General features: G+C 49.7%; 2 protein-coding genes across 2 annotated transcripts; one reads left to right on the top strand and one right to left on the bottom strand.

The window, feature by feature from the left end:
- Positions 1-2,654: 2,654 nt before the first annotated feature.
- LOC135804941 (taurochenodeoxycholic 6 alpha-hydroxylase-like) lies at positions 2,655-4,607 on the top strand. The gene has a single exon (XM_065318923.1). The coding sequence runs from the start codon at positions 2,725-2,727 to the stop codon at positions 4,255-4,257; it is 1,533 nt and encodes a 510-aa protein (XP_065174995.1). The 5' UTR covers positions 2,655-2,724; the 3' UTR covers positions 4,258-4,607.
- A 1,511-nt stretch (positions 4,608-6,118) lies between these two features.
- LOC135804940 (transcription factor AP-2-epsilon-like) lies at positions 6,119-11,608 on the bottom strand. Its single transcript, XM_065318922.1, has 7 exons — positions 11,381-11,608; positions 9,367-10,320; positions 8,662-8,722; positions 8,139-8,331; positions 7,708-7,826; positions 7,283-7,445; positions 6,119-6,923 (listed from the first exon to the last, which is right to left on the bottom strand). Exons 2-7 carry the CDS (start codon positions 10,318-10,320, stop codon positions 6,674-6,676), a joined length of 1,740 nt encoding a protein of 579 aa, XP_065174994.1. The 5' UTR covers positions 11,381-11,608; the 3' UTR covers positions 6,119-6,673.
- Positions 11,609-11,819: the final 211 nt, after the last annotated feature.

Below are 11,819 nucleotides of genomic sequence, written 5' to 3'. Positions count from 1 at the left end.
GTCCTTGTAGTCACGTAGCTACTTAAACCTCAACTTCTTTTCTTCCAACTTCTGGTATATTCTTGGTATAGAGAGCACCTTCTCGCGACAGTGTCATGGTGGTGGCAGTAACTGTTGACAGCTGACAAGCTGAGAGAAGGACGCCATGGGCAGAAGTTGGAAGAAAAGAACTTGAGGTTTAAAGGGGAAGTTAAGGCAAAAATCAAAATTTCACCAGTTCAGTAGTTTTCGGGGTGCTGAGTCGAATGGTCTTGGTCCGAGAAAGCTGAGACGCTCCCTTCCTACTTGAATCCCAATCGAACTCGCGCACTTCCACCGAAACTGGGTGACTGCGCCCTACTAGATGGGGATTTGTATGCAAAATGTCACTAAAAGCGCCATTTCGTTCTTATAAAAGCACGGATGACCGCGATTGGCCCATATGTTGTAGTCTTTTGGACGCTGAGTCAACTGGTTTTGGGCCGAAAAGGCTGCGATGCAGCGTTCCTCCTTTATTCCCAATCGAACATGGTTGAACAAGCGGTCACGTGCTCCTGGGTGCCCAAATCACCTGGTCACCACGCCAGCAGGCGACAACTTTCACACCAAGGTTCAACTCGAGTTCAACTCGAGTGACAGGACTGCACCCAAAAAAGGTCAAACAGGCTAGTAAGTTGTACCCTGCAAGCACGGTGACCAGGTGACTGGCGTACGCAGGAGCACGTGACCGCTTGTTCAACCATGTTCGATTGGGAATAAAGGAGGAACGCTGCATCGCAGCCTTTTCGGACCAAAACCAGTCGACTCAGCGTCCAAAAGACTACAACATATGGGCCAATCGCTGTCATCCGTGCTTTTATAAGAACGGAATGGCGCTTTTAGTGACATTTTGCATACAAATCCTCATCTAGTAGGGCGCAGTCACCCAGTTTCGGTGGAAGTGCGCGAGTTCGATTGGGATTCAAGTAGGAAGGGAGCGTCTCAGCTTCCTTGGACCACGACCATTCGACTCAGCACCCTGAAGACTACAACTGGTGAAATTTTAATTTTTGCCTTAACTTCCCCTTTAAGTAGCTACATGACTACCAGGACGACATCCAGGAGCGATCAAAGAATACACGACGGACGCAAGGAGTAGTCTCCAACCCCCTAGCATAATGAGGGCCAGAACCGGGTGCGACACCCAAAAGGTTCAGATGGTCCGCAGGGACCGGGGCTCTGCCAACCGCGGAAGGTTGTAGTAAGGTCACCGTTTCCGAACACAGTGTCCTCCACCTTGTTTCATGCTGTCAATCTAACAATATGCGTGAACTATAACAAGGTTGATCTAATACTAGTTCTGAACTACATGTATTGGGTTATATTACATCATACATGTAGTTACATTACATCATACATGTAGTTATATTACATCATACGTGTTGTACTAGTAAAGTAGTATTCACGACTCAGACTCGGAGTGACTTACATGTTTGTCGGTAACCACTGGTAACGACTGACCCGCGACTGTGCACATGTGCATGAAAAGTTGAAATATCTGATGATTGTCAGATCGTACATCTTCACACCGAACAATGCACTGACAAATTAAATGGAAGGTCCCCTGGCCAAGATGGAGTCCCAGGCGAACTCTTGAAATAATTATGGAAGAGAAAACCTAGCACCTCACATTGCCTGTCTGTTCAACAGCATGGTTACAACTCACCAGCACCTTGACCTGGGAATGGGATGCAGCATACTGGTACCGTTGCAGAAACCAGGAAAGACGGTTGGACCGCCTGGAAACGTGCGCCCTCAGACATTCAGCTATTGTCCTCGAGCTCCTTACATCATTACGCAAAACGCTCTCCATGATACCATCATCGCATTGGGAAGAATATCGACATCGTCGAAAGTCAGTGAGTAGATATACATGTAGTCTCCGACGCAGAGTGGTTTCAGAGCAGGCCGATCTACCATGATCATGATGATCTACCATGATCTACCATGAATGATCTACAGCGGACCTTGTTTGCAGCCACAGGTGGTTTGCGGCAACATGTCAGCATTATCGCCCGGAAATGACCATTCTTGGGATCGACATGATATGACTGTACAAATCATTTGACTGTATACGTCGTGACAAACTGAGTTCTCGAGTCCTTCCTGACGGAGGATGACGTTCGGCTGCTGTTGACCACTCAACTCTGCGGGTACGCATTGGTAAGGTTAGGGCAATATCAGAGTCCTTTGAAATACAATTGGCACCCCGCAGGACCAATACCAATTTTTCAGACTTCAAAGTAAGGTTAGTACATGTACTAAGCATTGTAGGCCTAGGCTTGCCAGATCTGCACGCGTGTGCCGGTTGGTCAGATCAGAAGGTTGTAAGTAAGTTCAGGGCCGAATTTTAGTTCCGAATTTTCTATCTTTTTCCTGAAAAGTAGTGAAAGGAACACAATCATCACCGGTATACCGTACCGTGGTGCGCCTGGCCTAGCCTGTGGCACGTCCCATGTCGTTGTTTGAGAGCACCATACCAGGCAGTGCACCGCATGCACTGACATTGAGGAGCAAACTAATAAGTGATAACGGGTAGATCTACAAATACAATGATTATGTAGTTGTATTAAAAGCAGCTATCTCGTCAATGATCTCGATACGATCTGACTAGAACGGTCGGTACACCAGGTACACAGTCGGTCGTCAACGGTGCTGTTATTGTTTTACTAGCCTAGCCCGCTGGCGGCTGCGCTTGGACTAGCGATGCCGTTCGCGGTGTGGTGTATCGCACTCGTTTTGGCTATCTTCCTTCGCCACGTGCCCCGTTGGATATACCAACATCTAAGACGTATTTACTACGCTCGCAAACTGCCATCCATAGAACCGACGGAGTGGATCACGGGTAACTCAAGACATGTACTTCCGGAAATTTTTACCGACACCCTGCAGCGGATGATGGCCAGGACGCGTAGAAACCAGGCGGCGATGGTGCGTTGCGATTTGACGGCGTTGATGCCTTGCGTCATCGTGTACGACACCAAAATCGTTCAAGAACTGCTGACAGCGGCTATACCCAAGAGCGACTATCTCCATTCGTTTACAACGTCCATGCTGGGATGTGGATTGCCAGTGACCAATGGCAAGACCTGGTCGACAGATAGGAAGCTGTTGAATCCCGCGTTTCACCCTCGCATCTTACCTAACTACGCCGAGATATACTGTAGAGGCACAGAGGTGTTGATCACTAAACTGAAAGGCCAACCACTGCTGGGTGATGCTGACAAGAGTAGGAATCCGGTTAGAATTGCGTTGGCCGATCCGATGCACGCGCTGGTGCTGGACGTTCTTCTCCAGTGCTCAATGAGCCACCAGTCCAACTGCCAGCTGGAGCATTGTGACATCATCCCGGCTGCTGATACTTGGAGTAAGCTTGTGCAGCGCCGGGTAGGCAATGTTCTCTACCATCCAGACTTCATTTACACGAGGACTGCCGAGGGTCAACAGCATCAGGAGGCATGCCGCCGAGTCCACGATATTGTAGACGGCTTAGTTGCGGGTCGATTGGAAGAACTGAATTGTAGCTCGGAAAGCCCACTCAGGTCCCGGGACATGCTAGGAATCCTGCTGAGTGCAAGAACCTCCGACGGCAGGAGCATGGCGGCCGCGGAAATCCGAGATCAACTGGTCTCGTTTCTCCTGTGTGGATTGGACTCCACAGCAGACACACTGCAGTGGGCACTGTACTATTTGGCGGGCGACCCTGCAGTGCAGGAGAAGTGCAGGAAAGAGGCTAGAGAGGTTCTGTGTGCCGGCGGTGCCGAGACTCCCTCCAACATCTACACCGGCGCTAGCCAGTTGACGTCCATCACCGATGTCATCATGGAAACGCTGCGCCTTGCACCGCCGATGCACCGTTCCATACGTGAGCTCCCGGAGGACGCCACCATGGGTGGATACTTTCTAGCGGAAGGGACGCGCATCGTAGTTTCGCTCTGGGCGCTGCATCACAATCCTCAAATCTGGCACGACCCGCTCAAGTTCGATCCGTCTCGATTCCACGCCGACAGTGGGCTGGCAAAGCAGCCGACTAGCGATGCGTTCCTGCCGTTCAGCACCGGACCGCGTAACTGCATTGGCCAAGGCTTTGCACTGGCGCTGATCAGGGTAATCCTGGTACTGCTGCTGCTAGAGTTCAAGTTCAGCCAGCCTGCAGATATGCATGACATGCAGTCAGCAATGTTCGTCCTCAGCACCCGGCCTAAGAAACCAATTGAACTGCTCATGGAGCGTGTCTGATTTGGATTGTCACCGGCTATACGACACAGCTCTCGAACGACTTACCCCTCTATCTTGTGGCATCGCTAACTCCTTTACGGTTTTGTCCTGTGAGTATCAAACATCACAGTGAAGAGTAGCATTGTACGGAAGAAACGGACGTGTGAAGCTGTGAAGCTCTGAATGAAGCAGTGAAGTCAGGTACATACTCTCTTGTGTGATTTGAAGTTTTAGATTATCTTTCCTTGTTACTCGCAAGTAACGCACAACGTCTTTTAAATTCATCCGCCGTGCTCATTATGATGAAAATCGCCCTCTCTCTCGAGACTGACTCCAATCGATCGGTATGCAGAGGCAATATGAAATCTTTACTAGTAGTATTCTATACAGTATGCTCGTCACCAAAGGCAAAATTTAATGTGATGGTATGACATTTAGGACATTGCTCATCAGAAGCATCATGATCAGAGTTACTAGTAGGCTGGGTACGGGGAAGAACTCCTTATGAAGTAATCCAGTGTAGCATTCATGTGACGCTGGGAATACCTTGCACATGCGTACATCGCATACAGTGCGTACAGTGCATGATACAGTGCATCGCATACAATGCATACAATACCAACACTGCGTACGCTGTCATGCAGGCCACCTCATTTATCACGACTCGTTAGGCGGATGTGCCCTATCGGGTCTCCCTTGCCACCCTTGCTTCTTTACGCCCTCCTCATCCATGTCTTGAGGCCGCCTGTGCACTGTCAGTAGTAGGAGAATCTGCGTTTTAGTACTGCTTAAGTGCCTCCATCGGAAATCTGTTTCTACTCTCTTTTTTTTTAAGAGAAGAAGATATCACTTCATCCGTTGAAGTCACGTGAAAGTAGGAGTTCAATGCTGGATGTAGTTCTACATGAGCAGGGTTTGATTCGTCTTATCTAGCGGCACTTTGATCGTTGTTTACCCCGGTACAGGGTTGTAGCCAGAACAAAGGTGAAGAGGGTCGGGGATCATCGGACCCGAGATTTTGTGATTTTACCGCCATTTTGTGTCGCCATTTTAAGCTGTGCTACTACACGATGTGCACTACTTATCATGCATATAAAAGGGTGGCGCGAGCCCTCTGAAGGATGACACATTCATTTTGAAACGGGGGCCGCGTCAAAAAGTGAAGGAGGGTGCAGCGCCCCGCTATGTCGCCTTGGCGAGAACCCTGCAGTACACGTTTGAAGGGCTCCGAAGGGCTCAATCGAACTCGCCACTTCCACCGAAACTGGGTGATTGCGCCCTACTAGTACACGTAGATGGGGATTTGTATGCAAAATGTCACTAAAAGCGCCGTTTCGTACTTAGAAAAGCACGGATGACCGCGATTGGCCCGTATGTTGTAGTCTTTTGGATGCTGAGTCGACTGATTTTGGTCCGAGAAGGCTGCGATTCAGCGTCGGCCCTTATTCCCAATCGAACATGGTTGAAGAAGCGGTCACGTGCTCATGCGTACACCAGTCACCTGGTCACTGTGCCTGCAGGGTACAACCAGTTAACCTGCAGCCTGTTTGGGCGCGTTCCTGTCACTCGAGTGGAACCTTGGTGTGAAAGTTGTATGTAGTATGTTGCGTCATTCCGCTTTCATGCAAGCTTGTAATCGCCCGACTTTGGATTTGCTCACTGTCAATTTCCTCTTATAATTATATCAGCAGCTGGAGGAAGTACCCTGCTCTGGTATACTTGAAGTAACTTCTAGTAGCTTGCACAGTTCAGTTTCTTCTCAGTTTATAACAATTGTTATGCTATGTCACACCCGACATACACACGCACACACGCACGCACGCACGCGTGCACACGCACACACACACACACACACATGTGCACGCACGCACCCACAAGCAGCTCGTCTTTGTAAAAATCCTCTCAAAAAAGTAAGCCAAGAAAAAGGTTGGAAACGAAACTTTACAGATAAAATGGTGCCTTTTATATCGATAATTAGGATGGCGTGAACCTTGAAGGGAAGAAGAATATGGCTCGTTGTCATCAGTGTTTTTCATAGTCTGAGGGTTATATCAAACATGCATAAGCAAATGACCAAAAACACTCTAGCATGATCTCTTGTACATGCTGATCAATCTTTGTAAATCGGACGGAAGCAGAATACATGTACATGCCGAAAGAAAGAGGGTAAAGAGAATAGGTCGTAAATGAGGTTCAAAAACAAGAAACTGGGAAAGAACAAAAGCACGGAGCTCGCTGTCATCATGGTGGGTGAGATTAGAATCACTGAGCACATCAACCATATCCACAAAACACACCCTAAGCCAAGGGAAATTGGAATCAAGTACTTGGACTTCACAAAACGGGGAACGAAAATAGAAGGAGGCGCAGACCTCGTTCTTGCTCAGCTCAACCTGCTGCAGTGACCACAGCAGGCAATGCACAGTCACGGCAGGCCTTATCTCATCTGTCCGCGATGCAGGGCATGGTCGTCGCGCACCGGGATTCCGCCGGTGCACTTCAGCAGCGTGGTGAGGTAGTTCTGGAAAAGCGTAAGAACGCCGCTGATTGTCGGAACACCAAACGAGTGTGTGATCAAGCTGAACTGCCGCAGACCGGTCAGAGGCAGGCGGTCCATGTCCTTGTTTTGATTATCTTCAAGATTGATGTAATGGTCGAGGATTTCGCGCAGTTCATTTGTCAATGACCTGCAGACAAAGGACAAAGAGGAAGCACACACACACATTCATTACTTTGTCTGGTAGACACTTCAATAACATGACATTGTAAGACTATGCTACAGTCCAAGTTCTTCGTTTAGCTATCGTTACGCAAGATATGTTGCTACTGTTGCCCAAAGCGTGCAGCTGGGAAGCGTTGCCCTGATCTGATTCTCTCTATTACTGGGAGATGTACAGCTCATAAACGCACGCAATTTTCATGGGAGATAAATTTCAACAACGAGGACTCGAATCCATACCTCAAACGTTCATAAATTGAAAAGCCAGGCACAATGGAATCCAGCTGAGGGAACACAATTGACAAAGTGTGCGCCTAACGGACTTACAGGGCTGCGTGTATGTCCCGCTGCCGATGGTCCCGGAAGCCATGCATGCCACCTCCTCTCTGATGGTACTCGTGTTGTTGAGCCACTGTGTTGGCCATCTCAGCAATGGGGAACATTGTGGCACACACCTCGTTGAACTGGTTCGCGAGAGACTTCGCCTCCTCTGGAAAGACAACGTGGCCAGCAACAAAACGAACACATCAAGTTAAAATGATATCACAATAATGGCGTGAAAGACATGAGAGAGGCACAGTCACTCCCAGCTACATAAATGCCGCATACATTGGTCTGACAGTGTGTTACGCAATGTTATGCAAAGTTACGCAATACCAGAATAGATGGGAGGCAAGTCATGCATGGAGGCAATCTTCGGCCATCTGCAAACAACTCTCGCCGAGCATTCATTGAACAGAATTGTGCCTTACCTTCTACTAGGGAAGTGAGCATGGAGGTGCTTGTCGCCTTTCTGCGTCCAGGTGGCAGAGCAACGCCAATGTCATCCAGTGCTTTACGCAAGTCGCTGCCACCATTCTTAGCTTTTGCTCTACACAGACACACACACAGACACACACACACACACACACACACACACACACACACACACACACACACAAAGGAGAACGTTAGAATGCTGTTCATGGCAAGCTGCGCAACCAAATGGTCAAAATGGGTATGCGTAGTTCAACACGCTTAGCTATGTAGGGAGGCGAACATCAGCAAAATATTGTCCACAAGGCATCAATACACGGGACAAGCTACCCCAGGTCCAGGGTGAGAAACATGTCCAGATTCAGGGTGAGAAACATGTCCAGATTCAGGCAAGCAAGCCAGCCTATAAAATTCATGAGCTGCTTACTTTCTTAGCACACCGCCTAGGAGAGAGGCATTGAGGCATTCCGGTGGTGACAAACGTCGCTTGATCTCACCGACTGTTACCACGTATTTACTTGCCGCACCCAACAAAGACAGGCGGCCAGGAACGCGAGCAAACTCATCGCTCAGCTTGAGCTTCTTCCCGCTGCCTGTTGTGAACTCTGCCGAACAGTTATCTGGAGAACGCAATGGAAACAGAAGCAAAGGCGCCCAGGGCGATATCAGCTATATTCGTCTCTAGGTGTCAAAAGATGGCCGTAACACATAGCACACGTCACATAACACATCGCACAAGAGTATCACCACGGGAATGCCATCACTTGCACTCGGCACGTCATACTGCATCCATACGGCCCGCGATCCTCGCAAAGGCTACAGAACAGTCAGGCGAAGGCGTAGAGCGTCATCAGAACCATCCCAGGACTTAGCGCTATCTTCTTAGGGTAGCATGCAGTTAGAAAAGACAAGTACACGCGGCAGCAAATCGGACCAGTTCCATGTCTCACCTGCGTTGTCCAGATCCCCATCGCCCGAGGCACTGTCATCTGGAGAGTCGGGATTGTCATGCTGCACAAGATCATCACCAAGAATCCAGACCCGAAAACAAACACACATGTATTTAGCCCCGGGACACACTAGCTGTTACTCCTGGAGTATTACACATGCAAATCATCCATCATCGGATCAATGACAGCCTCAGACGCTCAGTGGTAGCTGGATGACCTTCAAGTCAACTAAATACAGAGAATTGCATTTACATAATGATTGCACACAATAAGGTATTCTAACCAGTTTTGGAATACGGTAAAATCAATGCCTTTATTCTGGCAACAGGTTTCCAATCCTACCAAACCGGCATCGTCAGCTCCTATTTGAAGTATTTCTGTACCACGATCCCCAGGATTGTTCCTCTCGTAACAACCGACATAAGACATGGCCATTGGCACTGTAGCTAGCTTGGTCATTGTACTCAGCAATACTTTTAGTGTAGGCTCTAACACACAATATACACAATTTTGGTGCTGTTCACGGTTATCTACTTGTACAATGCAGGCTCCAAGGCCAATCCCAGCAAACAATAACAGTAAAACAGTATCACTGCCAGTGCCCAGTGGCAGCGTTTTGGATGCTGTTCATACCAGTATCACACATACATGTACATGGTTCACGCTTCATATGAAGTGCAATGACGTATTGTCCAGTTGACTTACCAACTGTGACTGCGACTGACGTAGCACGTTGGTGTAGGGAGAGTCCCCATGGCCCGAGTCATTGTCGGAGTTGCCATCCAGGCCACTGAAGTGACCGCCACCAGTAGCTGCAGCTGAACCGCCGGTCGTGCTGGGACCAGGCGGGATAGGCGCAGCAGAAGACGACGACGGATGGTAGTGCTGGTGGTGTTGATGGTGGTGTGGATGGGTGACGTGTTGCTGCTGTTGTGAGTGTTGGTGTTGGTGACTGGCTGCGTCCAAATGTGTGCTACTGCTGTGCGACAACATACTGGGCTGGCTGCTAGTCGGCGTGGCTCGATCGTCAGCTGTACCGCCCTGGCCGTTGTTGCAAGGCGGTGCGCTGTTCGGTGGTGTCAGGAACGATGCACGCGACGAGGACTGCGCCAGAATCTGCTCCTTATCGAAGGGGAGCGGACCAGACGAAGCGACGTTGTCTGGAGTGGGACGAACGGTGGCTGTCGACGACGGCGTTAGTTCGGGCATCGACGGCAAGCTGCCTGAATGACTGCACTGTACCGTATTGGGATATCCATGCTGATACTCCGAATAGGCTCCTCGTGTTGCACCGTGTTGCTGAGCCAACTGTTGAGAATTGTGTTGTGATCCTGCTGAGTAAGGTGGCGAGGCGGTGTGCGAGCGGGACGGCATTGGGTACGGATAGAAGCGACGATTATCTCCGGAATGACCACGCGCAGGTCGGTAGCCATTGCCGCTACTGCCGTTGGGTGACCACCATTCGTGATTGTCGGCAATGGGATGAGCTGGTAGACTAGTGGGAGAGGTATCGTGACTGTGCTGTTGTTGCGGATGGGGGTGATGCTGGTGCTGCGGCGGCGAGAAAACATCCGATGTCGGCGGCATCCGAACAAGACTCCCGTTCGGCGACGTCGCAGCGAAGCTGTGACGATAGTCGTCCTGCTTTCCGGACGACATCTAAACAACAATGAGCAGACACGAAGCACAAACACACACTGTAACAGCAGTGAATACAGATGCGCACACGCACATGCTGCGAATGAACGCCTGTAAACAACAACATGGACACGTTGCAATGCTATTTCGTTGGGTTTTCAACTTCTCCTGTCCGCATTTAGACCGGTTGAAATCCTGAGCCCAGCAAGCGCCCCGGCGGATGGTTTCCACAGCACATCCTGAGCACTGGGCCAGCAGCTCCCCTTGATCCCAGCGTCAAGCCGGTTGCTAGCTCAGCTGTCCGAGCCCCAAAAGGGCCAAATGCAATGCACATTCAAGTGGTGCGTACTACAAAACACTACTGGTGCAGAAGATCTCCATTGTGATGCGCTACTCAGCACGAGTGAGTACTAAAATAAATGCAGCAGCAGCAGCACTACTATTAGTATTACTATTACTAATCCTGCTGCAACAGGCAGTCCTACTCCTACTGGAAGCAAGACTGCAGCATGTAGACTCCAGGAACAGATGACTGTCGTCTTTTACATGAAAGAACACACGCATGAAAACCACAATACTGCACTGCCCATCGGATGAAGAAATAAATAGGGAAAAGCAACGGGGTTGCTTTCTTGCACCAGAGCGACGCAACCACGGCTCGATCAGTTCGATCCTCGACTGTTTCGAAGTCTGTCTCAGGTAATAGTTTACACGAGTATTTGAACGTTGCAAATGTAGTGTAAGCTAACAAACACTGCACAACACATGGGCCAGACACGCGCGCGTGGAGCGAGAACAATTGCTGGCGTGCGAATACCCAGAAGGTAAAGACGAAAAGGTGTAGTCAAATAGATAGGATAAAGTGGTGCCGGCCCTGCGGAGATGTGCGCTAACATCATCCCCCGACATAGAACAAACCCCAGGGAACGAGCAAGCAAATGACCGGACCCTTCAAGGTTGGAAAAGTGAGACGCGAAAGCCCCAGACCCTCTCTCTCGTAATGTCCCAGTAGACGAGCGGGACTGCAGGCAACAAAGACAGGTATTACACATCTGCCCGCGCCAAAGAGGGAACAACGTACCGTTTCACTTGGCGATCGCGCGGCTAAGGACAACGATCGTCAGACGCCACAAGGTCGCAGTAGAAAGGTGCTAACGCCTCCAAGTGTTCCAATGAGACAAGATCAAAAACCTGTGGCTCGACAAGACACCAGTAAACTGCTTTCGTTTCGCTCCCTTCGTTCCAACACTTCTACAAACTGGAGAGAACAGATCGGCTTTTCACGCTGCTTGCTTGCAAAGAGCTTTTGGCTGTATTCATCTCATAATCTGCCTATTTCTGCCTGCTGGATCCAGAGAAGGACACAAGCCACCACAAGGATTGGCAAGGGGCCGCTGTGATGGATTTCGCACTGTCTGACCGGGATGCGTTACTGCGCTCACCTGCTCACGTGCTGTCTCAATTTTCATCCGGGAACTTTGGCCGTGCGCATATTTCGAGTGCAGAGGTGTGACACTAGT

Source organism: Sycon ciliatum, chromosome 1, assembly GCF_964019385.1.
Source record: "Sycon ciliatum chromosome 1, ocSycCili1.1, whole genome shotgun sequence".
Lineage (NCBI taxonomy): Eukaryota > Metazoa > Porifera > Calcarea > Leucosolenida > Sycettidae > Sycon > Sycon ciliatum.
This window is presented reverse-complemented; position numbering and strand designations above follow the sequence as displayed.

Bases quoted from the DNA above. Each gene is read 5' to 3' on its own strand.
- LOC135804940 (XM_065318922.1), bottom strand. From the start codon at position 10,320: ATGTCGTCCGGAAAGCAGGACGACTATCGTCACAGCTTCGCTGCGACG. The intron at 8,723-9,366 runs GTAAGTCAACTG...GATCTTGTGCAG, and splicing joins GTCAGTCGCAGTCACAGTTG to CATGACAATCCCGACTCTCC. The intron at 7,446-7,707 runs GTAAGGCACAAT...TTGTCTTTCCAG, and splicing joins GCTCACTTCCCTAGTAGAAG to AGGAGGCGAAGTCTCTCGCG.
- LOC135804941 (XM_065318923.1), top strand. From the start codon at position 2,725: ATGCCGTTCGCGGTGTGGTGTATCGCACTCGTTTTGGCTATCTTCCTT.